Genomic DNA, 26,428 nt, shown 5'->3' with positions numbered 1-26,428 from the left:
AGGAAATATGGTTAGTGATACTGTAATAATTTTGGCGACAGATGCTAGGTAGGGGATCATCTTGTAATGTATAAAAATATTGAATCACTGTGATGTACACCTGAAACTAATGGGATATGTCAATTATACTTTATACTTCAATTTGAAAGGAAAAAAAAAAAAAAAGAAATGTTAGCCTAGCCGGGGCTGGGCACTTAGGAAACCTTCAGAGCCTGACAGTCCCTTCCCTTGCTCTATTGTAGCTTCTGTACCTTGCATCAGAGCTAAAGCACAAGGGGGGCCAACATGTGTTGAATGAAGGGGCGTGCTTTCCAACCAGAGGCCGCATCCCAGGGCCTCGGGCCATCTGTTAGTATCAAATCCTAGCTGCCTGCCTTCCAGTGCGTGATCTTGCGCCTTGGGCAAGTGGTTTGGTATTTCTGAGCTTCCGTTCCTTCTGTAAAATGTGGACCGTGCCCTCTGTGTGGTTGCAGACACCCTACGTGAGCCCTCTTCAGCACCCAGCGTAGAATCTGTGCTCAGGAAATAGCAGCTGCTGCTAGTGCAGCTAACTGTCCCCGCCACAGGACTGCAGGGTCGCTAAGGGACACCAAGGGGCAGAAGTCGGAGTCTTGATTACCAGCAGCCTACAGCAGGCTGACTGACTAAAGCAGGAGGGAATGTACCGGAAGGTATTGGTGTCCCAGACTGTCCAGGAAAAGTGGGAAGCGAGCCTGGAACAGGGCCCTTCCTGAGGGCAGGAGGCAAGATCCATTCGGAATGCGTCCCAGGAAGGAGTGCCCGCTACTTGTCACCTGGGTGTCCGCCGGCAGGGCCAAGCCTTGTGAGAGGCCTACCAGGTGCAGAGCCATGAGGACAAGGCCAACTGCGGGAGGGACCAGAAGGGACCCCGAGAGAGGAAGTGGCCTGAAGGAAAACAAGGAAGGTCCGAGCCCAGCACCCCCACCCCTGGCTTTCCATCCCTGTGCATAACAATGTCTCAAATGTGGCTTACCCTTAAGCAGGGTAATAATTACTGCAGACATAGCCGACATGTTGAACAAATTGTTGTGTGCTCGTAATTACAAATTGCATTTCTAACACTCCTGGGGGTTCCAAATCTTGATATCTTTGCTGTTAACACGTAAATTAGTGATTTGTGGAAATTGCAAGAGAAGGATATATAGAGTTTTTTTATTTCTATAAATATAGATATAAATCTATAGATACAGATTTATATACATATTTAAACGTTTTGATTTATTTCTTGGATGTCTGAATTTCTTTAATTACATGTATCCCTTATTATTTGAACTATTTATCCCACATAACAAAATGAAATTTGCTTCTGATGAAATCTCTCTAGATGAGTACTGGCAGAATCACCCAGAACTCCATGATATTCCCATATACTACGCGTCGTCTTTGGCCAAGAAGTGCATGGCAGTGTACCAGACGTACGTAAATGCCATGAACGACAAAATCCGCAAACAGATCAACATCAACAATCCCTTTGTGTTCAAGCACATCAGTAACCTCAAGGTGAGTGCTGAGGAAGAGGAAGGACCGGTAAACACAGAGAAGTCGATAGCACATTGATTCCGGGGCCGAGTCCTTTTGGCTGAGGTCTCGCCTTTTCTGTAGCAGGCACCATTTTCCTGCAGGAAAACAAAAATTTAGCAACTGGCATTCTCCTCTGCTTAAATCTTGCCAGTCATTCCAAGTCTCCATTGGTTCTCAGTATTTACTATTGCTGAATAAGTTAGTCTCCCTGCCATAGAAACAGAAAGTCTTGATGAGAAAAATATCTTATGTTATGTCTTAACGTTTTTCTGTCCTTCCTCAAACCTAGTCGTCTTTTTGATTTGCACTGCAAATTCCATGTATGAACATTTTCATATGTTTACTTTTCTAGAGCATTCAATAAAAGCTGATTTTCTTTAGTTAAAAAAATGTTGTTTTAAAAATGTATTGTTTTATTGGGGTGCCTGGGTGACTCAGTTGGTTAAGCGTCCAACTTCGGCTCAGGTCATGATCTCATGGTTTGTGAGTTCGAGCCCCACATCAGGCTCTGTGCTGACAGCTTGGAGCCTGGAACCTGCTTCGGTTCTGTGTCTCCTTCTCTCTCTGCCCCTCCCCAACTTGTGCTCTGTCTCTCTATGTCTCTCAAAAAATAAATAAATGTAAAAAACATTTTTTTTAAATATATATGTTGTTTTATTAAAGTTAATGCTATACTCTTAATAAAATAATGCCCCAAATAATTCAAGTGCTAGAAGTCATCTTCCAGTTGTAAGTGGGCTCTGTCCATAAAGTATTATTTTTTAAGTTAATTGCTTAAGAACTAGAGCCAAGTTTTCCCTGGAAACAATGTTAAACTTTTTGGTTAGATTTTTTTAGGCCAGCTCAAAATATTTGTGAAGTATGCAAAGCCATTGTGAGTGGGAAAGTTCTTTTGGAATTCTCTCTTGGGCAGATAGAAAGCCATTTGACTCTTACTTTTTTCCTGCCTGCCCACTAAGCAATGAAAATGGTCCTATAATAGCCCATTAACTACCAGTAGAAGGTTTAGAAGGACAGTGTGAACTAACTGCTTCTTATCACTTTGTTTTCCTTTCATTCCTAGCTTCAGTTGTTCAGGAACTGAGAAATTAGACTTAAAATGTTTGCTCGTCTCCGAGGTCCTTACAGTAGTGTGATCAATCTTTTCACCTACCTTTTCGTTATTCTTTAAAAATAAGGACAGCCTTGCCAAACCCTGGTGCTTAGCACGCTTTTACCATTCCTTTTTCTCTCTTAGAGCATGGATCATTTTGATGACATTGGTCCCAGTGTCGTCATGGCCTCCCCGGGCATGATGCAGAGTGGCTTATCCAGAGAGCTCTTTGAAAGCTGGTGCACGGATAAGAGGAACGGCGTCATTATAGCAGGGTACTGTGTAGAAGGGACACTTGCCAAGGTCAGCTATGAGACCACTGTGTCATTCCTAATCAGAATTGCCAAGGTGGCACGTTAAAGTCTGAGAGGCACTTAATCTTGTTGCAGTAAAAAGTATGGAAAGGAACCTAGTTGAGACCAACAAAAACATGAATACCCTCATTCACTGAAGAAGTTTACTAATATGTATTCTCTTGAAAAGCCGTAGAAGGTGTTTGGGTTGATTGCCCTTCTTCCTAATGATGCAGAGTGGTTGATGTTAGCTCTTCGGGATGTACACATTGTGGGAAGTACGTGCAGAACTTTAGAAACAGTTTCTGAACATCCAAGCATCACATTCTCTTACCCCTGTTATCTATATAACTTGTCTTATTCCTTAAAATACGTTGTGATTCCCAGGGCACCTGGGTGACTCAGTGGGTTGAATGTCCAACTCTTGGTTTTGGCTCAGGTCATGATCTCACAGTTCATGAGTTCGAGTCCCGCATCCATCTGTGCTGATGGCACGAGCCTGCTTGGGATTCTTTCTCTCAGAATAAATGTTTAAAAAATAAAATAAAATTGACTTCCAGAATAGAAGCACATCTGTTTGAAAAGCGGCTTTACCAGGCAAGAGAATAGTTGGGAATACAAGTTTGGCTTGTGTTGTACAATTGTACAAGTTAACAATTGTCACTTCCAGTATTTCAAATACATTGAAATTTAGTTAACCTGCCTGCTTTCCTGATTAAATATTTGCTTGCTCAAGAAAATAAGTATTTGATATTTACTAAGTCACTATTAGAATGATTTTTTGTGCTAAAGGTCCTAAATTTAATGTAAGAGTTTATGGCTGCGTTAAAAAATAGAAAATGTCCCTTTTCTTTTCTGATTGGGTAGTTTATTTGTTTTGCTTTTTTTAATTTTTCTTTCTTTTTAACAGCATATCATGTCTGAACCAGAAGAAATCACTACCATGTCTGGACAGAAGTTACCACTGAAAATGTCTGTTGATTACATTTCTTTCTCTGCTCACACAGATTACCAACAAACCAGTGAATTTATCCGTGCTTTGAAACCGCCTCATGTGGTTAGTCTATGAATTTGATTTCTAACATTAAAGGGGAAAGAAACATACCCAAGAAACTGTAGCAGCTGGTTTTCAAGTCAAACACCGCTTGTCACTAAGGTAGCCTTTCAACAGAGCACTTTTGCTTGTACTTGGATCTGACCTCTACAACTCCCCTTTGAGTTAGGCAAGCTGTGCACTGTAATTTTCTCCACTTACCTGAGGTCACTTATCAGATCCACCAGATCCAGACCCAGTGCTCTTTCTGTCCCTTTCTATTGCCTCCCCAGTAACTTAAGAGCACAGGCTTTGCAGTATGCTGGTTTTGAATCCCCGTTCTATCCCTTACTTGCTGTGTAACCCTGGGCAAATTACTTATCCTCTCTGTACCCCATTTGTAAATAGGGATAACAATGCCTCATAAGGTTATTGTGAGGAAGGAGTGAGAGAACATATATATCTAAAGCATCTAAAATGGTGCCTGGCATGTAGTAAATGCTTAATAAGATGGAAAGAAGGGAAAGACAAGTCATGTAATGGTAGAAATTAAAGATCCAAATAGATACGAAATGTATTACATAGCTCCTTACTGATGTGCTTTGTTTATATTTTTAAGTTTCATGTAATTATGAAAATAACAATTATATTTTGGTGGGACTAGGGAGGGGATAAGAGGGAAAAGCTAAAAAAAAACATGTATTTTTAATCAACAGAACACTCAGGGAATATGTGTCTGGGAAACAGATGAAGTGCCCTTTCTGAATGTATTTGCAAGTAGTTAGAGGAAATAGCCTTCTGCTAATTTTTTTCCTTAAGTTTTTTTTTTTTTTTATCGTGGCAAAATATATATAACATAAAACTTGTAATTTTAACCATTTTTTAAGTGTACAATTCAGTGGCATTAATTACATTCACAGTATTGTACAGCCATCACCACTATCTATTTCTAAAACTTTTTCATCACCCCAAAAAGAAATTGTACCTGTTAAGCAAAAATTTTCCATTTCCTCCTCCCCAGCCCCAGGTAACCTCTAATTAACTTCCGTAAATTTGCCTATTCTAGATATTTCGTGTCCGTGAACTCATATAAAATATATATAATATGTCCAAGGTTCATCTGTTATCGTAACATGTATCAGAACTTCATTCCTCTGTGTGGATGAAAATAACAGTCCGTTGTGTGTAGGTCCCACATTTTGCCTGCACATCTGCCAATGAACACGTAACGCTAGAGTGAACGTGGGCCTGTAAGAATCTGAGTCGCTGTTTTCCGTTCCTTTGCACATATGCCAAAGAGTGTAATCACTGGATCGTGTGTTGTTAACTTTTTGAGGACTCACTAACCCTTCCCGTAGTGGCCTCACCATTTTACTTTCCCCCCAGCAGTGCACAAGGATGCTGGTTACCCCATATCCACGACAACACTTGCTAGTTGCCTTTGTTTAATTATAGTCATTCTAGTAAGTGTGAAGCGGTATCTCATTGTGGTTTTGATTTCCACTTCCTAACGACTGATGATGTTGAGCATCCCTTCATGTGCTTTTTTGTTCGTTTTTGAGTTCTTTCTAGCATGGCAGTCCTCACAGGTATTTTCCCATTGGTCCTTACTTAGGAAGCAGATTCTCGGGTGGGGAAAAATCCCTCTCCTTTTTAGCATCATGAACGGTCGAATTGAGCTACAGCGCAGGCTCCTTACAGGTGTTTCCTAGCGTATGTGGTTTATGGATATTCCCCCCACATTTTCAAGCCAGGGAGGGAGTGTTGTACTGCCCTTTCTCTCTGGTGTCACCACCTCATCCTCAGGCCATTTCATTGCTCTTCAGGCTCTCTCTCTGCTGACAGTTAAAATTCCTGGATTCAGCTCGATGCTTACCTTCCTTCAGTAACCAGGTCAGCAAAAGTATGTCTACATGATAATGTAACAATAGTGTTAGTAGTAATAATGAGCAACAGCTATCAGTTATTATTTACCACGTGCCAGGTACTGTACTCATGTTCGAAGTAATCTCTGGCCCAGCGTGGGGCTTGAACTCTCAACCCTGAGATCAAGAGTGCGTGCTCTACCAACCGAGCCACCCCGGCACCCCTGTACTCATGTTTTGCGTGTATCAACTTGCTTACTCCTTACAACCAACAACTGGTTATAGATGAGAAAACCGAGATGTTACATTAACTTGCTCAAGTTTACGGAGCCTAGTAAGTGTTCGAAGAGCCGGGCGTTGTGTTTAAGCAGCCAGGCCTCGAAGCCTGGACTCTTTGCTAGGTCTAGTAGTGAGGCCGGGTTGGCTTCTGTTAGCCCAGGCAGCAATCTGTAGATTAAGGATGATCTGTCTTGTAAAATATAGGTTATAAAAGTGAATAGGAAGAGACTGGTATCTGATGCAATTGTCGTCAATACCCCTCAAACACAATTTCATTTGGTTCTGAAATATTTTATTTGGTATTACTATAATAAACAGAAGAAAATATCAAAGGTCTTTGTTATCTCCTATAAAAAGCTTCTTTAGAAAGCCTTGTATTAAGATGGGGTACCTGGGTGGCTCAGTAAAACGTCCGACTCTTGATTTCGGTTCAGGTCATGATCTCCTGGTTTGTGAGTTGGAGCCCTGCATTGGGCTCTGTGCTGACAGCGCAGAGCCTGCTTGGGATTTTTTCTCTCTCTCAAAATAAGTCAACTTAAAAAAAAAAAAACAGGCTTGTATTAAGAAATGTAAAGAAAACTATGGGTGTTTTCTTCATTAGTAGGAGTGGCAATAGTTTCATACAGGAATCATGTGTCTAAAGCTGGTAGAGGCTGTGGAGTTTACAGAAGTCACGTGGTCCAGCCCTTTGCAGTTGAGTACGGAAGTCTAGAAAAAGTCCACGTCCACCAAGTTGTATGCCTTGTTAGTGGCAAAAAACTGAAGTTGAAGTTTCTTTACTCTCTCTTAAAATAGTTCCACTTCAGGATTTTTAAGGCCAAACAGAATGAAAATACCTATACAAGTTTGATTGACTGGAGATCCTTCAAAGTAGTTCAGCTTAATAATTTCGAGTATATGTGTTTCAATATTTAAGTCAGATAAGGGCCATCATTAACCCACACTAAGAGTGTTTCCCTGTGCTCTCTGAAAATTCATTCTGTGTAGATTTTAGTCCATGGAGAACAAAATGAAATGGCCAGATTGAAAGCAGCCCTGATTCGAGAATATGAAGATAACGATGAAGTTCACATAGAGGTTCATAATCCTCGGAATACAGAAGCTGTGACCTTGAATTTCAGAGGAGAAAAGCTAGCCAAGGTAAAAGGTTGTGGTTTCTAATCTTACCCAGGTCTTTTCTAAAGGGAAATGTATACTTAAAAATACAGCCTTCTTTTAATCAAAGCAAGATAATGTGCTTAATGATGATTTCTGTTTACTTAGTATACTATAAGAATTTTCTCCTGGGGTCACCTGGGTGGCTCAGTTGGTTAAGCGTCTGATTTCAACTCAGGTCGTGATCTCATGGTTTATGAGTTCAAGCCCCGCCTTGGGCTCTGTGCTGACAGCCTGGAGCTTGGAGCCTGCTTCAGATTCTGTAACTCCCTCTCTCTCTGCCCCTCCCCTGCTCATAATCCGTGTCTGTCTGTCTGTCTGTCTGTCTGTCTCTCTCTCTCAAAAATAAACATTTAAAAAAATAAAATTAAATATATTTTTTTTTAAAAAAAGAATTTTATCTTGGGGTGCCTGAGTGGCTCAGTCATTTGAGCGTCCGACTCTTGATTTGGGCTCAGGTCATGACTTCGTGGGATTGAGCCCCGAGTCGGGCTCCGCACTGATGGTTGGAGCCTGCTTGGGATTCTCTCTCTCCCTCTTTCTCCCCTCTGGCCCTCCCCTTGCTCACTCGCTCACTCTCTCTCTCTCAAAACAAATAAGCATTTAAAAAAAGGGAACTGAAGGAATTGTTTCCTTATGCTCTTTTAGGTCTTCTTCTGATTCTTCTAGTTCATTTCTTCACATAGAAAATTTTCAAGTACGTTAGATCTTAATGCAGTTGAGTTTGATAGCTTTTTAAACCACATTTCCACTTCCTTTTCATTCCTGTATCTGAGGAAGGAAATTCATTACTGTTTTATTACTACATCTCATACAGTATAATGTCTACTGGTCCTTCTCCCAGAGAATGTAAAGATAGATAGGTCTGTGTCTTTAAACATATGTGGTATGATGGAACTTACAAAAATTTGTCCTTTTTTGATGTTGAAATATAGTATTTTCAGAATTTAAAAATAGTTAAAGGGGCGCCTGGGTGACTCAGTTAAGCGTTCAATTACTGATTTCTGCTCAGGTCATGATCTCATGGTTCATGAGTTCAAGCCCTGAGTCAGGCTGTGCACTGACAGCACAGGGCCTGCTTGGGATTCTCTGTTACCCTCTTTCTGCCCCTCCCTGCTCACCTTCTATCTCTGTCTCTTAAAATAAATAAACATTTAAAAAGATAAATAAAATCGTTAAAAATCTTACCTGAGACTTCAGAGCGATACTATAAGGTATCCACATTTGTGCCTCCTGTGAAGATTTTTTTTCTTTTAAATGTTTATTTATTTTTGAGAGAGAAAGAGTGTGTGTGAGCAGGGGAGGGGCTGAGAAAGAGGGGGACAGAGGATTTGAAGCCAATTCTGTGCTGACAGCAGAGAGCCCGATGTGGGGCTTGAACTCACAAACTGTGAGATTATGACCTGAGCCAAAGTCGGACGTTTAACCGACTGAGCCACCCAGGCACCCCTTCTGTTAAGATTTTTTTTAAGATACTTCTAAGGGAAACTTTTTAATGATTTATCTGGTTTTAAATATCAGACATGTTTTAATGAGCAAATTTACAGCAATTCTTTTAATATATAATGAGCCAGATATAAGAAGACTAATTGATGAATATCCTTCCTTGCAGTTGAGTTTGAGGGGGAAAAAAGTTAGGACTTGAGGCTTTTGTTGCCAGAGAAGAACAGAGGGTTGTATTGACTCCTGTTCACAAAACTTTTTAATGGAAGCAATCTTATACCTATAGGAAAATGTATTCAGTTGGCAATCTGAGAGCTGATTTCCCAGACTCTGCTGGTTGAGAGGGAGGGAGGAGAGGTTTTATAGTCAGACTATTTAGGAGAAGCGGAGTTGAACAAAAATAAGCTGTTTTCCTTACCGCTGGACTTTTCAGAGTTTTGTTATACCATTATGCATTATAAATCTTCAAGAAATACAGTACACAGCATTTTAAAAAGTTTTAACTACAGAACTGGGAACACAGTATAGATATGTATGTCACTTATGTATAACTTGTGTATATGCATAGAGAAACTATTGTCAATACCTGTTTCTTTGTACAGGTATTGATATACCAAATATAGCTTTGTATTAGAATGTGGTTCTGTGATTTCAGCCATAGGTGTGGTTACTTAAAATCATTAGCTCTAGTTTTTTTTTCTCCTAAGTGCAGTCACTTTACTTACGGTGAAGTCTTTTACGGCAGCCATCCTCAACCATGCAAAACAGAAACTCAGAAGTAGGTGAAGGGAAGCAGATCCACAGAGAACTATCAGAAAAGCCATTCACCTTGTACGCGTGTCAGGCCAGCCAGTTGTATGTATGTTAATAAATCAGCACATTGGAAACCACGCGCTCGGCACGGCCGGCCGCAGCGGGCGAAGTCAGAGGAATCCTCTCTCTCTCGGTCTTGCTCTCTGAGGTGCTCGTGTGCAGGCAGACAAGCTCACCCAGCTTCTCGGCATCTGGGCCATCCCTGTATTTAAGATCTGTCTCCTGGGGGCAGTGCTGCTTTCATTACCTCACCAGCACTTAAGGGAAAAGTCACCCTGTCAAATCATCTGACGTAGAGCTTTGTCCCCTCATACAGTTATAAGAGCAAACGCTGTTACCACTGCCTGGCTGCTCTTTGTCTTACTTGATGAGAGGAAACAAGTTTGAAATACACTGGCTTTTTCCTCTTTGGGTTCACTTATTAGTAGCGAAGACCAGTCACATTTAAGAAAGTTGGGTTTCATGCTTGTAAGGTATTTGGTTTTGTTAGTTTTTGAGCAATCATTCTTTTAAAAATTCTTGCCCCTTGGTCGTAGGAGTTCTTCAACACCTGTCTTTATGGACAGATATTGGCAAAATCTTATCTTTATTGATGAGATATCACCTATCTCTATTGACCTCTCTATCCAAAGATGCTCCTCCTCTGCTAGTGTTGAGCCTAGTATAGACTTGCACCTTTGCATGAGGGAGCTCACCGTGTACGAGGCCTAAACCAGCGTGCAGGAGCACGTACATTTCTGGCCTGCACCTGCAGCCTTCCCACCATATTACAACTGTTGACAGCTTTCGGAGGCCCCAGCACCTATACGTTTACTTGGTTGCTGAACTGATCTGAACTGAACTGAACCTAGCTCTTCTTGCCAGATCTGCCCCGTGACTCTTGCCTTTGGTCTCTTGGTGGCTCTGTTCCTGTCCTCATCATAGACCTATATAACATTTTTTATTTTTCATGTTAAAATTCATGTCATTTTCATGGTTCACATGTCAGATGGTCATCATTGTGATTGAATATCTAAATAATTGCATTTTCCAAGATTCTGTTTTCTTCAAGTTTTTTGTGTTTTTTTTTTTAATAATAGGTCATGGGCTTTTTAGCAGACAAAAAACCAGAACAAGGCCAGCGGGTCTCAGGAATACTTGTTAAAAGAAACTTTAATTATCACATACTTTCTCCTTGTGACCTCTCCAGTAAGTATACTATTAAACATCAAATATCAGTTATTTTAATATTGAAAGAAAATCTGTGAAAACTTTTCATACTAATGGCCAAATCTTAAGTAGCAGCCAAATAATAAAATAGAAATTGATGAATTAATGATCCACATAGTTTTACGGGGGAAAAAAAAAATCTTCCTTGAACTACTTAAATGTTTGAATTCTTTGCAAAATAACTTTTTTCTTAACTGGGAACATAAGTTGACCTCTAAGACAGGTTGACTGCTGCTGCTGACCCTTTACAAGCCTGTTTTCCACCTTTTACAGTGGAGTCCTGGTACTTTTGTTTTCTAACGTAAACTTGAATGCCCCCCCCAACCCCACCCCCAACACACACACGCATTTTGGTCTTTGTGACCTATAGTTGTACGTTCCTTGCTGGGCCTTTATGTCGTGTGCCTGTGTAAATGCTGAGCCATCACTGCTTTCACAGTAAATATGGTATTATTATCTGCAATAACGGTGCTCAGTTTTATGCAGATAGCCATAACAGAGTATGAGCACCTTATGAAGGAGGAAGAAATAGCAGTGTTTAGGGATTCATCTGAGCTGGGCCAGCTGTCAGCTTCTAGCCCATCACACAGTGGGGTGTAACTTGTTCTCTATCCAGCGGTTAGTGGATCTTACTCTGTGCCAGGCACTGTGCCAGGCGTTGGAGGACTAAAGGTATGCTACAGAGCATGGTGCCAGCCCCTGGAAGGCTGTCTGGGGAGAGGCGCAGCCTTGTCAAGAGCTAGTCCCAGCACTGACGAGTGACAGAGAGGTGCATGGTAAGTGCATGAGGAGAGAACGGACCCAGACAAGTCGGAACAAGTTTTGCAAACCAGGTAGCCCTTGTGGCAGGTGGTGAAGGATTGCCGGGGTTGCCTGGCCCAGAAGAAAGCAGAGGACAGCTGGTGCCCTGGCTCGGAGATCTCCAGGGACCTGGTTTTTTGAGGGCAGTGAGGCTGCTTTCTTACGGCTGAAGCAGAAGCTAACTAGTGGGGGGTGCATGTGGGGAGTTAAGGGGGGAATGTAGGGCAGGAACCAATTAAGGAGCATCTTCTAAGCTTTCTCAAAAATAAGTTCTCCTTTACTTTGCTTTAATTTCTCTCTACTCGTGTATGTGTTTACAGGCTCTATTTTCTGCGACCAGTATTGTTACTTAAAGTGTATCTATTCTCATTTCCTCTTCAGATTATACTGACTTGGCCATGAGCACTGTGAAACAGACCCAAGCCATTCCGTATACTGGTCCTTTTAATTTGCTCTATTACCAGCTACAGAAGTTGACAGGTGGGTATTTATTGAAATTCACCTAATTGTTTTCTGCTTTTGAGTAAGAGAAGTATATACCCAGGAAAGGAGACTGTTCCATTTGGGTTGTTGTCTCAGAATTGCACAGATGTTATGTGCACTTTGGACATGTTATCACCTTTGGGTAAATTTTTGAAAATATACTCCTAAGTTTTTTTTAATTGCATTATACTTCTTAGCTTTGATCCACTGAAAATTCTAAAAATATCAGTAACCTTTGCTGCTCATGTTTAAAATCCACTTTAGTTTACTCTTCTAAATTTTATCTATCTCTTTTCTTTGTTCAGTGAAAATAGGTTTTCTGGTTCCATCAGTACCAGTCTATACGGCAGGTTTTAGAAGAACAACGAACACTGGCCAAAGGCCAATAAAACAGTAAACCTATTCTGTTTTCATATTAGATCATTTGAGTTAGATTTTTATGTATTAACATAATGAGAGACAATGACTAAGTTAAAAGGCGTGGATGCCCTCTAATAAGCGGGAACACTTTTTTTTCTATAATTGTTTTTTAATGTTTATTTATTATATTTGAGAGACAGCACAAGTAGCGAAGGGGCAGAGAGAGAAGGAGACACAGAATCTGAAGCAGGATCCAGGCTCTGAGCTATCAGCACAGAGCCCAGTGCGGGGCTCAAACCCACAAGCTGTGAGATGACCTGAGCCGAAGTCCGACACTCAACAGACTGAGCCACCCAGGCACCCCAAAGCGGGAACAATTTAAATTACTTTCTATTAATGTGCTCTTTGTTATTCAAATAGCAAAATATTACTATAAAATAAATCAGTAGAAAGAAAATCTTTTTTTGCTTCATCTTCACATGAGAATTACAGGTCATAACATAGAAAGTTAATAAAATATGGCTGAGTTAATTCTTAATTAAGAGGTGACTGGGAGGACCAGAAAAGCCTCCTCTTAGACAATAGAATTTCCCTAAAGAATGATTAAGCTTATGAAGACAGAAGGAAGAGGTGACTATTGGCAGTAGTTGACTAGTCTCATGTCAGTTTTTAAGATACTAGTGGAGTATTAAGACACTAGTGACTAAATCTCTTATCTAAACACAGATATTTAACAATCACCAAAGTTTGCAACTGATAAAATGTTTCATGTCCCGGGTAAATCCTGCCTCATTATATGAATTTTTATAATACATGTTGAGATCTTTCAGTTGCTGTAAGCAATCAATATAAAACTTAGTTATTTGAAATCTCACTATTCAAATGAGTAATTAATTTTTTCATTGTGAATCAGATTTATTTCAGCTATCTCTATAAACAAAGGAATAATGATGCCTCTGGAAGATTATCAGAAAATTATATACATCTTAATATTACTTCCTTTTTTCAGGTGATGTGGAAGAATTAGAAATTCAAGAAAAACCTGCTCTGAAAGTATTCAAAAATATTACTGTAATACAGGAACCAGGAATGGTGGTATTAGAAGTAAGATAAGATCATTTACCTAAACAAAGAGGGGAAAAAAGTTTTAAGACTTCACATATAATTGTAGAGAAAATTTGTTCTTAAGAAAAAAATTACTGGAAAATATATCCATGCATGTTTTTTTTCCAAGACCAGCTTTAAATATGACCTCGCTGGGCATTTTCTATGTAGTTCTAGTAACGTAAAAACTAGTATTAAATTAAGGCTTAATATTTAGCATGTGTAGTGAGTATAGGTCTCTCAGATGAGAAGTTTCAACTAATTTTGTGATGGCCCTGGATGTCTTCAGTTACATCAGAACATCCGACATTCTCAAGAGAAAAATCAAATTGTTACATTGAAACAAATAGACTTGTCATGTTAACACTCTTAAGACAGTGGAATTTTGAAAATTCAAATAAGCAATATTAAAATGACCCAAATACACAAAGGCTAGAAACCACTGAGTGTGGTTTCTACTATTAGAATTTTAAATTCCTACAGGGGGAATTTGGAACCCAGACACCAAATTAATTTGATGGTTGATTTTGATAGCTTGGCCTCTGTCCGGTTCAAAGAAGGACTTGTAGAGTGAATCCTCGAACTGAATGATCCAGGGAGGTGCCTGGTTTCGTTCTCTGCCTCAGGGAGAATTGCATGTAAATTTCCCAGCTAGACGGTGCGCTATTTTGTTCATACACATTATTTTTTAAAACTAAAAAAGATCTGCCAACTCGGGTTCCACTGCAGTTCTGGGATTTAAGTTGAAATTTGATTCATAAAGATGAAAGTAACTGAAGAAAGTGTCAGAAGGAGTAGTTGTCTATAACACGATGTCAGACACAATAATACATAAACATTACTGCCCTAGGAAAGGGAAAAATTATTAGAGACGTCCATTTAGCTCTTTCTACTAAATGCTGTACTTGTATTCCCTGGAATTAACATGTCCAAGAGCGTCTCAGAGAAAGGTTTTCAAGTGCCTCACAACGCTTGTAAAAGCGCTTTTTGAAAAAGGTAACAGGTAGGGAAGGCACGTGTTCCTGAAGTGATTCACCTGCTCTCTCCCTGGCCTGGCAGGCCTGGAAAACTATCTTGGAACACCCACCCGGCATGTGCACAAGTGTCAGGGTCCTAGGCTTCGGCTTCGTGTGAGAAACAAAAGTACATGTTTCGAGATACTACCCTGTGCCGGCACTGGGCGTGCTTCTGAAACATGGTGCTTAGGGCTCGGCCCGCTGCCAGCAGTCCCCACCGGTCACCTCACACCAGTGACCTCTGTGAGACGAAGGTGCTGGGTAGGAGGATTAAATGAGGGAATGTGTATCAGGCCCCTGCCGCAGAGGAAGTGCTCTGGACATGTTACTATTGTTATTAGTTAGGACATTAGAGAAGTCCCGCATTATTAGTTTTAGGAAACAATTAGTTAATGTCAGTGGAAAATGCTAGAAACAGAAGTCCCATATGTACAGTCTTTTGTGGTTAGCTGTATTCCTACCTTCCTAATTCTGCCTTTTGCTTCCCAGTGGTTAGCAAACCCTTCCAACGATATGTATGCGGATACAGTAACAACCGTGATCCTGGAAGTTCAGTCAAACCCGAAAATCAGGAAAGGTATAACATTATTTCATTTTTATCAGTTAATTCTTTGGCTTCTCCCGTGGTCTGTGAACTAAAAAGCAGAAGACAGAGTCCTAGAACTTGAAATCTGATTTTCCCCTTCCTGTCACCTTTAAGATATAATATATGTAGAACAATGCAGATTACTAATATTTTACTTTCTGTTTTGGGTCTTTACTTGTGCTATTGCCAAAATTCTGGTTGCCATGAACACAAAGATAAAATTCCTTAGTAATAGTCCTCTTAAAAACAGTTTAACAGAAATTCCAAAGTATTGCTGAATTGAGCCAGCATGTCTAATAAAAAATAATGCTGCCTTATACGTATTTAGTAAAACTTGTTGAACTGAATGGAATCTCTCTATAGGACAATTTTGCAACCACTTTTTGTTTTCTTGGTACGTAGCAACTTTCAGACAAGGAAAGATATCTTTGTGTTAGTAAAGATACCTTTGTGTTATTTCTTCATAGTTTTATTCTATTTTATACATAAATCAATATTAAACGTGTCTTAAGGTATGCATCATTGGCATATAGAGTAGCCCTTTTTGCTACTATGGGAGGAAGTCACCCTGAAGAATTTCAGGGGCCAGCCTGAAATAAAGGCCAGCCTGTACCCCTCTCCTAGCCTCAGATCTTGTTCTCTGATAGAATAGTTCTCTTTCTTAAAATAAAAAAATTAAAAAAAATAAAAAATGGGTTAGTAGTATTTGATTTCAGAAGGAAAAAATGTTTACTGAATAGTTCATAATGCATCTTCTTATAACAACTAAATTCTGGAATGAATAAATACCTAGACAAGTGTAAATTACTCATCTGAGGTAAGCATTTGAATTTGAGTAACACTAAAAATTTCAATTTGGGCACCACTGATCATGTGTTCTAATTGAATCAATGGGTAATGGATCCCCCTGTGTGCACCTAATGTCGGGGAGGGAGCTGTGTGTTTATACAGGCCACAGGAGAACATCCAGCTCGGATTCTCACAGGATGCTCATTCAGCGTCCCAGTCTCTGCCCTGGAGCACAAAACACGCCCAGGCCAGAACAGTTTTAAAGGCAGTTGTCAGTTTTCTCTTATTTGACGGTTTTACATTTTGCTTATCTTAGGTGATACAAATGTAAAGGACGAAGTGCAGGGTGGGGGGTGTGTGTAGGAGGGGGAACCTTTTACAGAGGCCACCACTAATTAGTGGCACAGCAGTTAGGAGCAGCGGAACAAGGGACGGCGCGAAACGCAGGGGACAAGAACCCAAGGATTACACGCGGGGTTTTTCATGGGCTCACCTTTCGGTGTTGATGCCCACTTTGCTGAGGACACGGCCGGGCTTCGTGTTTCCCGTCTGTGTTGTAGGGAAGGAACATGGGAGCCATCCTAAGGTCCGACCTTACACCGGGTATTTTTCTTAGTGCTCTGATCCAGCGTGAAAATGCACCTTCCCTCTGATTGATGGTCGTTGAGTCAGAAGCAACTATTATTAGTGATCCATTTTCAGTGACAATAATTATATAAACATTTCTCCCTAAAGTTAGCCTCTGGGCATTTCAGCAGAGATTCATTGCAGACAAGTAGGAATAGGTTTTTTTCCATGAGTTTCTTGTGCTAAATTAGCTGGCTGGCCTATCTTCCCTCGTTCTTGCCTACTTTGTGTTACATGAAAAGGATACTATTTTCTTCTGGAGTAGTGAGGGGCTCGCATATTCATTTGACACATACTGATTGAGCACCTTCTGTTTGGCAGGTACTCTTCTAGGTGCTTCAGGTACCGCAAACAAAGCAGATTGTTATGCTTTGGGAGCGGATATGTTAGCGCTGGGGCAGCCTCACGGGGTTTGGAGTGGGGGCAGACGTGTAGGGTTCTGTGGGCCATTGGAATGACTTTGGACTTGTAGTCTGAGTAAAGTGTAATACTGTAATACTGAGTAATACTGTAAGGTTTTTAAAGGATTGCTGTGGTGCTTGTTGAGAGGAGATTGGGGAGGGCAAGTAAGAAAGCAGATGTTTCAGGTTGGAGCTCCTGTGGCCCTGCAGGTAGGAGGTGGCACTCCGGGGAGGGTGGGAGTGGTGCTGGTGGCAGAAAGTGGTTGGATTCTGGAGATACGTCGAAGGTCAAGCCAGCAGTGTTTCCTGCTGGGTCAGATACAGAGGGTGAGAGAAAACAGATGAATTTTACAGAGAGAAGACAGTGACCCAAGGAGTGACTCAGGAAGTGATACCTTAGCATGGAGCCCTGCTGTCACCCTCAGGGCTAAGTGACAGGGTTTACTAGGTAGTACTTCTTCAGAATCTGGAAAATATTACAAGGACTGACACACTCCCTCTTTTCATTTGCTGCACAGGGGGCAGTTAAGGACGTCCATTCTGTACGTTTCTTGTGGCAAGAATTGACTTTGTCGTATCCAAACATGGTATTTTAACGTGTTAGAGCACAGTCAACAACTAAGGCCCACGAGCCAAGTCCAGCCCTCCACCTGTTTTTATAAAGTTTTATTGAAACAGCAATGCCCGTTTGTTTACATACCGTCTAGTGCTGCTCTTTGAGCAGCCACAGCAGAGTTGAGTAGTTGACAGCAGAGACCATGTGGTTCATAAAGCCTAAAACACGATCTGGCCATTTCCAGAAGTTTGCCAAGTCTATTTGAGAGGCAGCTTCTGTGAACAGTCTGATTCTGTGTTGCTAGCATTTCGCTCCCCTTTAATTTCTTAGCCTGTTGACACTTGGGTTCAGATTCGGGAAACTTGTATTTGTGTCTGTGTGTGTGTGTGTGTGTGTGTGTGTGTGTGTGTGTGTGTTTAGCCCCGACTTCAATTTCTGTATCCCTTCTCACTGAGGACGAGGACGCACAGCAAAGCTTATTTTTCAAAATATATTATTTTATGTTCTTACATTCCATTACATTCTTCTGCGCCTGTGTCCTGTTTTGACACACACACTACTAAGGGCAGTTATACGTGTATAACTATGATTTCACATTATACACAGTGTAAACTTAGGTGTCTGAGGAGCTTATTAAATATTAGTAATAAATATGCAAATATACATACATGTGCACTCACATTTTTGAAAGTTTCTTTTAATAGTTTCATGGCTTAAATATTTTTAATGCTGTCTTTTATGAGATTTTACATGTCAGTTAAGTACTTGTATGATACTTAATAGAATTGATCATAATTGAAGTATAAAGTTTTATTATATAGCTTTCTAGGCTGGCATCTGGTTTGTTGTATATTTAGTTAAAACTCATGAAACCGTTTCATCACAAGGAAAAAAAAACTTTTGTGACTGTGTGTTGTGATGGATGGTTAACTACACTTACTGTGATCATTTTGCTATGTATACCAATATCAAATCATTATGTTGTATATCTGAAACTACTATAATGTTCTATGTCAATGAGATCTACATTTTTTTAAATATTTATTTTGAGAGAGAGAGAGAGCACAAGCAGGAAAAGGGTAGAGAGAGAGAATCCCAAGCAGGGTCCACACCATCAGCACGGAGCCCGACACGGGGCTCAATCCCACGAACTGTGAGATCATGTCCTGAGCTGAAACCAAGAGTTGGACGCTTAACCGACTGAGCCACCCAGACAACCCGATATCTACATTTTTTAAAAAAGAAAAAGACTCATGAATTAAAATTAATCAGAGTTATTATCGTCTGACTTATAGAGTAATTTAGAAGAAATGACAATTTGACTCTTCCAGAGAGTAGATTCACCACCGTCAACTTTAAAACATTTACATCTGGGGCGCCTGGGTGGCTCAGTCGGTTGGGTGTCCGACTTCGGCTCAGGTCATGATCTCGCAGTCCGTGAGTTCGAGCCCCGCGTCGGGCTCTGTGCTGACAACTCAGAGCCTGGAGCCTGTTTCAGATTCTGTGTCTCCCTCTCTCTCTGACCCTCCCCCATTCATGCTCTGTCTCTCTCTGTCTCAAAAATAAATAAACGTTAAAAAAAAATTTTTTTTTTTTAAATAAAACATTTACATCACTCCACAAAGAGACACCGTATCTCTAGCTATAATCCCCCAAACAACCACTAATCTACTTTCTGTCTCTATGGATTTGCCTCTTCTGGACACTTCATATAAATAGAATTATAACACATGGGTTTTTGTGACTGGCTTCTTTCACTTAGCATAATGCTTTCAAGGTTCATCACTGTAGCATGAATCAGTCTTCACTCCTTTTTATGGCAAAATAACTTTGTAAGGAACGGCCAGATAGTTCTGTACTGTTTTATTGCTGGTGATAGCTTGGGAGATGGCTATGTCCCTGGGCACACTTGAAACTCCAGATCATCTTCCTGAACCATCAGATTGTTTTGGGAAGGGGAAGCTAAGTAATCTGACAAGTTATTTTATTTCATTCCATTTCTTAAAGATTTTTTTCTTCAAAGTAATCTCTACACACAGTGTGTGGCTTGAACTTATAACCCTGAGATCAAGAGTCACACGTTCCACCAACTGAGCCAGCCAGGTACCCCCTAATTGGCAAATGATTTTAAATATTAATTTTAGTAAAATCATTACAGGTGCATTATATATAGTACAGTGCTAAATTTGTATAATGTTTTAGGTAAAGCAAAAACTTCAGAGATCTCTGAGCATGGATGTGCCCCTAGAACTCCTAGAGTCACGATTTCATTTCACTCACGAAGGAAATGTGGAAAAGTTTGAGAAACATTACAAATAAAATTTGAAATCATCTTCAATGTCATTTTGTGTTCTTTGTTTAACAAGAACAAAAAAGCAGTTTGCCGCAGCAGGCGGATGGAGTGTTGGTCACTTGAAGGATTCCATAGTTAATTACCTAATCAATAACTGTTCAGATTACTGACTCGGGAATTCTTTTCAATAAGAATTTGGAAATTGAACTCTTGCTTTTTTTCCCCCCAGGTGCAGTACAGAAGGTTTCTAAAAAATTAGAAATGCACGTTTACAGCAAAAGGTTGGAGATCATGCTCCAGTAAGTGTTGCCCCAATTATTGCCCCACAAGGGTGAGCAAGGCAGAGGGCGGGGAGGAGGCAGCTGGCATTTAGTTCTGACTCACTAATGGTTGTGAGGCTCAGACAGGTTACCTGACCGCTCTGGATGTCTGAGTTTGTGTCTGTTTCGTGGTTTGTTTGTTTTTTTTTTTAATTTTTTTTTTTTTTCAACGTTTTTTATTTATTTTTGGGACAGAGAGAGAGCATGAACGGGGGAGGGGCAGAGGGAGAGGGAGACAGAGAATCGGAAACAGGCTCCAGGCTCCGAGCCATCAGCCCAGAGCCTGATGCGGGGCTCGAACTCACGGACCGCGAGATCGTGACCTGGCTGAAGTCGGACGCTTAACCGACTGCGCCACCCAGGCGCCCCTCTGTTTCGTGGTTTGAACTGCATCCTTCCAGCTAAACACTCTAGCTAATTCCAGATACCTTTGACCTCTGTGGTCCGCCGTTTCTGTTATAGTTGACGAAGATTCGCTGACTGCCTTTTCTTGCCTGTGTCCAGCCTGCTGATTGGACTGCTGTTGCAGGAGCCCCTGTAACTGATGGGGACAGATGTGCGAATTAATGATTAAACTGTAGCTCCTTGAGGGGCGCCTGGGTGGCTGTTAAGTGTCTGACTCTTGATTTCAGCTCAGGTCATGATCCCAGGGTCGTGGGATTGAGCTCCGAGGTGTGCATGGAGCCTGCTTAAGATTCTCTGTCTCCCTCTTTCTGTCTCTGTCTCTGTCTCTCTCCCTCTCCCTCTCTTTCTCCCCCTCCGCCCTCCCTTCTTCCCCACTCGTGCGTGCTCTCTTATTCTCTAAAATAAAACAAATAAAAAACTGTAGCTTCTCAATGACAGAGGCAGTGTCTTCGTGACTTCTGACGCACAAAAGATGCTCAGTGAATAGTTTGACTCAGCGGCTTCTGGAACTGACTCAAGGGGGCAGACAGCCTGTGGACTTGTGAGCCACTTCAACTAGATGCCTGGATTTGAACACCAGCTCCGCTGCTTTCCAGCCTTGGGGCTTCAGATCCCTTCCATGTGTCTCGTTTTCCTTCTGTGTAGAAGGGGCTTCTTACTAAGATTTAAGTAAGCTCTTGGCCCAACATGGGGCTTGAACTCGTGGCCCTGAGATCAAGAGTCACATGCCCTACCGACTGAGCCAGTCAGGCACCCCTGAAGCAAGCATTCTTAATGATAGCTGTGGATTTTACTCATTTTATAAAATTAACAAAATACGTGAAGTTACATCAAGTACATCTCAGGAATAGATAGAAGTCGTCTACTTTGGAATTAGGGGCTATGTTCAATATTATTTTTCCCTCAGTATATGAAAGTGTACTTGACTTATTTGTAAATGTACTTTGTACTAATGTTGCGTCTTTGTTTGTCTTAAGGGACATATTTGGAGAAGACTGTGTAAGTGTAAAAGACGGTTCCATTCTCAGTGTCACAGTGGATGGAAAAACTGCTAATATAAACCTGGAGACACGGGTACGTAACTGCTCCTTCCTACACATCAAGACATTTGGGAAAGAAAGCGAGAACAAAAATGATCTGGTCTCACACCAGACAGCACACTTTTCCATTCTGACATGTCCTTCCAGATTTTTCCTACATATGCTTTTCACAGGCTGGGTTTATGTTACTATACGTAAAGTCATACGTTCTTGCCTTTTCTTTTATTTATTTTTTAATTATTTTTTAAGCAATCTCGACACACAGTGCAGGGCTCGAACCCACAACTTCAAGCGCGATGGGAAGTGGGGTGCTCTTCCGGCTGAGCCGGGCAGGCCCCCCACTTTATTGCTTCTTTCCCATCCTGTCTAAGTGTTCTTGCGTGGCACTCCACAGCACACGTCGGTATGTGTATAGTCCCCCATTGTCTTCCTGTTCCACGAGAGGCCTGAATCCACCCCGGCATTTTCTCTAGTTTGGCATCCGGTTGATTTTAGATTTTCTCAGAGAAGCCGCTCTCTGGTTTGCACCAGCAAGATCCAAGTGGCTGTTCCAGACAATAGGATTCGAGCCTGCTCTGGTCTCACACCGCAGATCCCACATAAGTATTGCACAAGCATAAATGAATAAGTATATCTTCCTTGCGGGCTTGGTTTTGAAGATTAAAACAGTTCTAAGCAAATAACATGTTTTAAATATCTTTTATGTTCTGTAACTATACAGATGCTTTGAGGAGACACTGAGTTTATCTTACCCCAGTAGAAAAATAAGCTAAGAACATAAACAAGTGAATCTCTAGAGATGAAATATGGATGGATAGCCAGCAAACACAGGAAACAAATGTTCAGATCCAGTCCACTAATAATTAGAGGAAATACAGACTGAAAGTATGAAATATCACTGTTTGCCGATCATGTGGGCACAGATTGTTAACAAGAGTGCTGTGACCCAGCGATGGTGAAAACAGGAAGTTTATTCTCAGGTGCAGTTTGGGGTGGGGAGGCGATTTTAAATGATACAGCACGTTCTTTCTGCAGGGCAGTTTGGTGATATGCATGAAAGGCTCAAAAAATAAATGCCTTTATCTACAATTACACTTAACTGGACTTAAACGAAGAAAATAATTAGACAAGTTAATGATAAAATAGAGCAAAGATATATATACAAGGATTTCCATTTTAGCAGTGATTATAATATAAACAAAACTGCAAGAGACCAAAATATCCAAGAGTGGGAGACAGTAAACAGAATAACCGAATAAATAGAGTATGTGTATGGTGTGTGCTTATACATGGAGTACTGTATATATCGGGAAGTATATATATACAGGCCATCAGGAAGATGGGCCATATGGGTGACTAATGTGCACAGGTGTCCACCTGCATTATTGAGTGGAAAGAACAGTTACAAGATAGCAAGTATGATAAATTACCCCATTTTGGTTTTAAAGAAATATATATGTATAGCTAAAAGTCTGGAATGTTATACCCTGAAATGTTAACAGTAGTTATCATTACGTCATAGAATAAGGGTGTTATTTTTTTTCTTTACTAAGTTTTGATATGAACAATATTTATGGTATAAAAAAATTTTAAAACAGCGTATAAAACCTGGGTGGCTCAGTCCAGTTGAGCATCTGACTTCCGTTCAGGTCATGATCTCGCAGGTCGTGAGTTTGAGCCCCACATCGGGCTCACTGCTGTCACTGTAGAGCCCGCTTTGGATCCTCTGTTCCCCTCTCTCTGTACCCCTCTCCCGCTTGCTCTCTCTCTCTCTGTCTCTCTCTGAGTTCACTGAGAACTCCAGGTCTCTTTTAAGAGAGAGACAGAGTGCGAGCAGGGGCGGGGCAGAGAGGGAGACTGTCAGCACAGAGCCCAACGCGGGGCAATGCGGGGCTCAGACTCACAAACCACGAGTGCATGACCTGAGCTGAAGTCAGACACTCAGCCAACTGAGCCACCCAGGCACCGCAAAAAATAAACATTAAAAAAATCAATAAAACAGCTTATAGTGTTTTGTAGCTGAGAAATAACTAGAAGATTGTAAGCCTAAATCAAATTTAATACCAAATGCTGAAAAAAAAAAAAAGCTTCCAAATGCTGAGCAGATGAGCACATCCAGAGCTCAGTAATTTGTATTACAAAGACTAACTTCCTTGTAGTATCATTTACTGGGTCAGAATATGGGCTTTGAAGTAAATATAGTTCACCATAGATTGTCCGTTTATTCTTTTTTTCTCCAAAATACATCTCTAATGAGACCCAGTCATTGTGCTGTCGGGAAACTGCATCCAGGCACCTGCCCCCCAGCGTGTGGTGTCGCGGTTCGGGTTCTTGAGAGTCCGTGTGGCCTCCCTCCCCCCCACCAGAAATGACCCTTCTTAAAGAGGAGTTTCTCTTCCTTATAGCACTTCTAGACACTTAAGGTCGAAAGGCCTGTTTGTGCTTCCACTTTCAGACGGTCGAATGTGAGGAAGGAAGCGAGGAGGATGAGTCCCTCCGGGAGATGGTGGAGCTGGCCGCGCACAGACTCTACGAGGCCCTCACGCCAGTTCACTGAGAACCGCGGGTCTGTGGACACGTTAAAGCTTGTCTTCAATGCTTGACTCGACTTCTCTTAAAATAAAATACGTTGGTCTCTCTGGAATAGCCTATTTACTTGTGATGTCAAATGGCCTGTGTTCCAACAGCTTAAATGCTGCTAAGTTACCAACTCCTCTGTCCGTGATTCCAGAACTACCAAATAAACTGTTACTTCGGGGCTTACTGATTCTGCTTCCAGGCATGTGCACGGCTGCCCCGGAAACCTTTCAGGTCTGCCCATAGCAACTGAACGAGAATGCCTTACTGTCCTTTTTAAAAAGGAAAGAAAATACACAACGGTTTGTATTTTCATGTGCATATTCTGAGCTTGAATGCATAGAGATTATCACCTAAAGCCCCTTTTATGTTTCTTCCCTCCTGATACTCTTGCCAGATTCCTTAATTTGTACATTTGTAAAATGACGACTTTTGGGATTCAGTGGTATTTTCTTTGTATAATACCTGCACGTTCAATTCCGATATTCAGAATATAATTTTTATGACTCAAGTTCAAGAGTATTCAGGTGTGAGTTGTTGAATTGCTTTCTGTGTAATCATTAGACCGGTTTCCTGGAGTGCGTGTAATTCAGACTGGCACATCACTGGACACAGGAGTGGCAGGTGCCGTGTGCTGAGGGAGCAGGTCACCAGGGGTCTCCGGTCTCTGCTGCCACACAGGGGCGTGACGGCCGCCCCTAGGGAGGGAACGAGCCCACCTTTACCTACCGTCTAACGCGAGAGCCACTCTGTGAAGCGAAAGGCGTGCCAACCAGTCACTAAGCTCCACCGACACTGTTTAGTCCTCCTGTCGCCTCACCTGTTGGTAACTTCACAGCCATTGAGCAGGGTAGTGACAAACTCCAGTGCACACATCGGAAGTTTTACTTGAAATGAAATACATTTCTTCTGTAAGGAACCCCACTTTGTCTCTGGCCCAAACCAAAGCTCTGAGGGTCGCCTTTTAGAAGTGTCATATAAGACTTTGTTACGATAGGTTTAAAAACAGTAAGACAGCATATAGAGTAGAAAGGGAACGTGCGTGTGTTTTCTCCTAGTCCTTCTCCCCGAGGTAACCAGTCTGAGTTCAGGATTCTCAGTTGCTCTTGAATCTGCCTTTGCCATCTCTCCCCCGTGGCTCTGTGAGTCTGTCTTCCTGGCCCCTCTGATTCCTGCCACAGCCTCCCTTCTCCCCATAGTTGACTCCTACGATACGCACCTGCTCTCGAGCCCTCCCTGCTGAAAGTCCTTCAGGCCTCCCTTGTAACCAAGATTAAGTCCAAACACCTTACTCAGCCAGGGGTTCTCAACATGGACGGCACATTGGAATCACCTGGGAGCAGTAAAAACACACTGATGCCCGCATCTTGCCGTCAGAGGTTAAGTTAGTTGGTCTGGAGTGAAGTGAGCGACCTTTATCAGCACGTTTCTAAAGCTCCGCAGATGATCCGGCTGAAGCCAGGGAACTCCTGGCCTGAAGACTTGGTCGTGCTCTGATCCCCCTGCCTGCCTCTCCGAGCCATTCGCCCGTCTGACACCCTGTCCCGGCCACACCAAGGTATGTCTGCTTTTTTTTTTTAAGGTTATTTATTTTGAGAGAGAGAGAGAGAGCACAGCTGGGGAGGGGCCAACAGAGGGAGAGACCTCCCAAGGAAGCTCTGTGCCATCAGCGCAGGGCCCGATGCGGGGCTTGAACTCACAAACTGAGCCAAGCCTGAGTCCTACACTTCACCCAGGGCCACCAAGGCACCCCGGTATGTCTGCTTTTCAATGGCGCACTGCTCCCTCTGCTCTTCTGGTGTTCACCTTAAGCTCGGCTGTTTCAAAACATCCTTCTGGCTCGTTTTTTTTATCACCGGCACGGGGGGGGGGGGGGGGGGGGGTCACACTAAATGGCACGGCTGTGGCGGTAAGGACAGAAAAGGAGTCAAGCTCCTGTGAGTTTTCTCAGTAGGAACCCAGCGTGGGCTCTGTCCGTTTCCCCTCCAGACCAGTTCTGGCAAGAATCCTGCTGCGTTGGTTTAGTGAAAAAAATACCCACCCTTGGTCTGTTCCCCCGGGGTATCTGCTCAAATTCCTCACCCCCCCCCCCCCCCCCCCCCCCCGCCTGGTATCTTCCCTCCCTGGCCTACCTGCAACAAGAATCTGGTTTTGTCAGTTTCGTAAACACTCTACCTTTTACTAATTTTACAGCCTTCCACCCTTCACCCTGCTCCTTGGCTCTGGGTCCCCGCCTTTCCTGATTTCTCTCCCCTACCGCAAAACCCCATCTTCGTCCTTGGATAGTCTGCCTTCCTGTCTTTAGCAAATGCCGTTAAGTTTCTCTTTAAGGTCAAAACCTTCGA

The 26,428-nt window shown here is 41.9% G+C and overlaps 1 protein-coding gene across 3 annotated transcripts in view; it reads left to right on the top strand.

The window, feature by feature from the left end:
- Positions 1-24,261, top strand: part of CPSF3 (cleavage and polyadenylation specific factor 3) — a 39,539-nt gene extending 15,278 nt beyond the window's left edge. For 2 of the 3 annotated variants that reach the window (XM_019452483.2, XM_019452492.2), the window contains exons 8-18: positions 1,346-1,521; positions 2,780-2,938; positions 3,839-3,985; positions 7,093-7,245; positions 10,596-10,704; positions 11,908-12,006; positions 13,379-13,473; positions 14,979-15,066; positions 19,971-20,040; positions 21,444-21,540; positions 23,962-24,261. In XM_019452483.2, coding sequence (XP_019308028.1) covers positions 1,346-1,521; positions 2,780-2,938; positions 3,839-3,985; positions 7,093-7,245; positions 10,596-10,704; positions 11,908-12,006; positions 13,379-13,473; positions 14,979-15,066; positions 19,971-20,040; positions 21,444-21,540; positions 23,962-24,063 — 1,295 coding nt within the window. In that variant the 3' untranslated portion in view covers positions 24,064-24,261. The remainder of the gene's footprint in view (positions 1-1,345; positions 1,522-2,779; positions 2,939-3,838; positions 3,986-7,092; positions 7,246-10,595; positions 10,705-11,907; positions 12,007-13,378; positions 13,474-14,978; positions 15,067-19,970; positions 20,041-21,443; positions 21,541-23,961) is intronic. The other variant, XR_002080828.2, reaches the window with a different exon arrangement.
- The last annotated feature ends 2,167 nt before the right edge of the window (positions 24,262-26,428 follow it).

This window comes from Panthera pardus, unplaced genomic scaffold (assembly GCF_024362965.1).
Source record: "Panthera pardus isolate Hobbes unplaced genomic scaffold, ASM2436296v1 HiC_scaffold_26, whole genome shotgun sequence".
NCBI lineage: Eukaryota > Metazoa > Chordata > Mammalia > Carnivora > Felidae > Panthera > Panthera pardus.
Note: the sequence above shows the minus strand (reverse complement) of the source record. Positions and strands in the feature narration are given on the sequence as shown.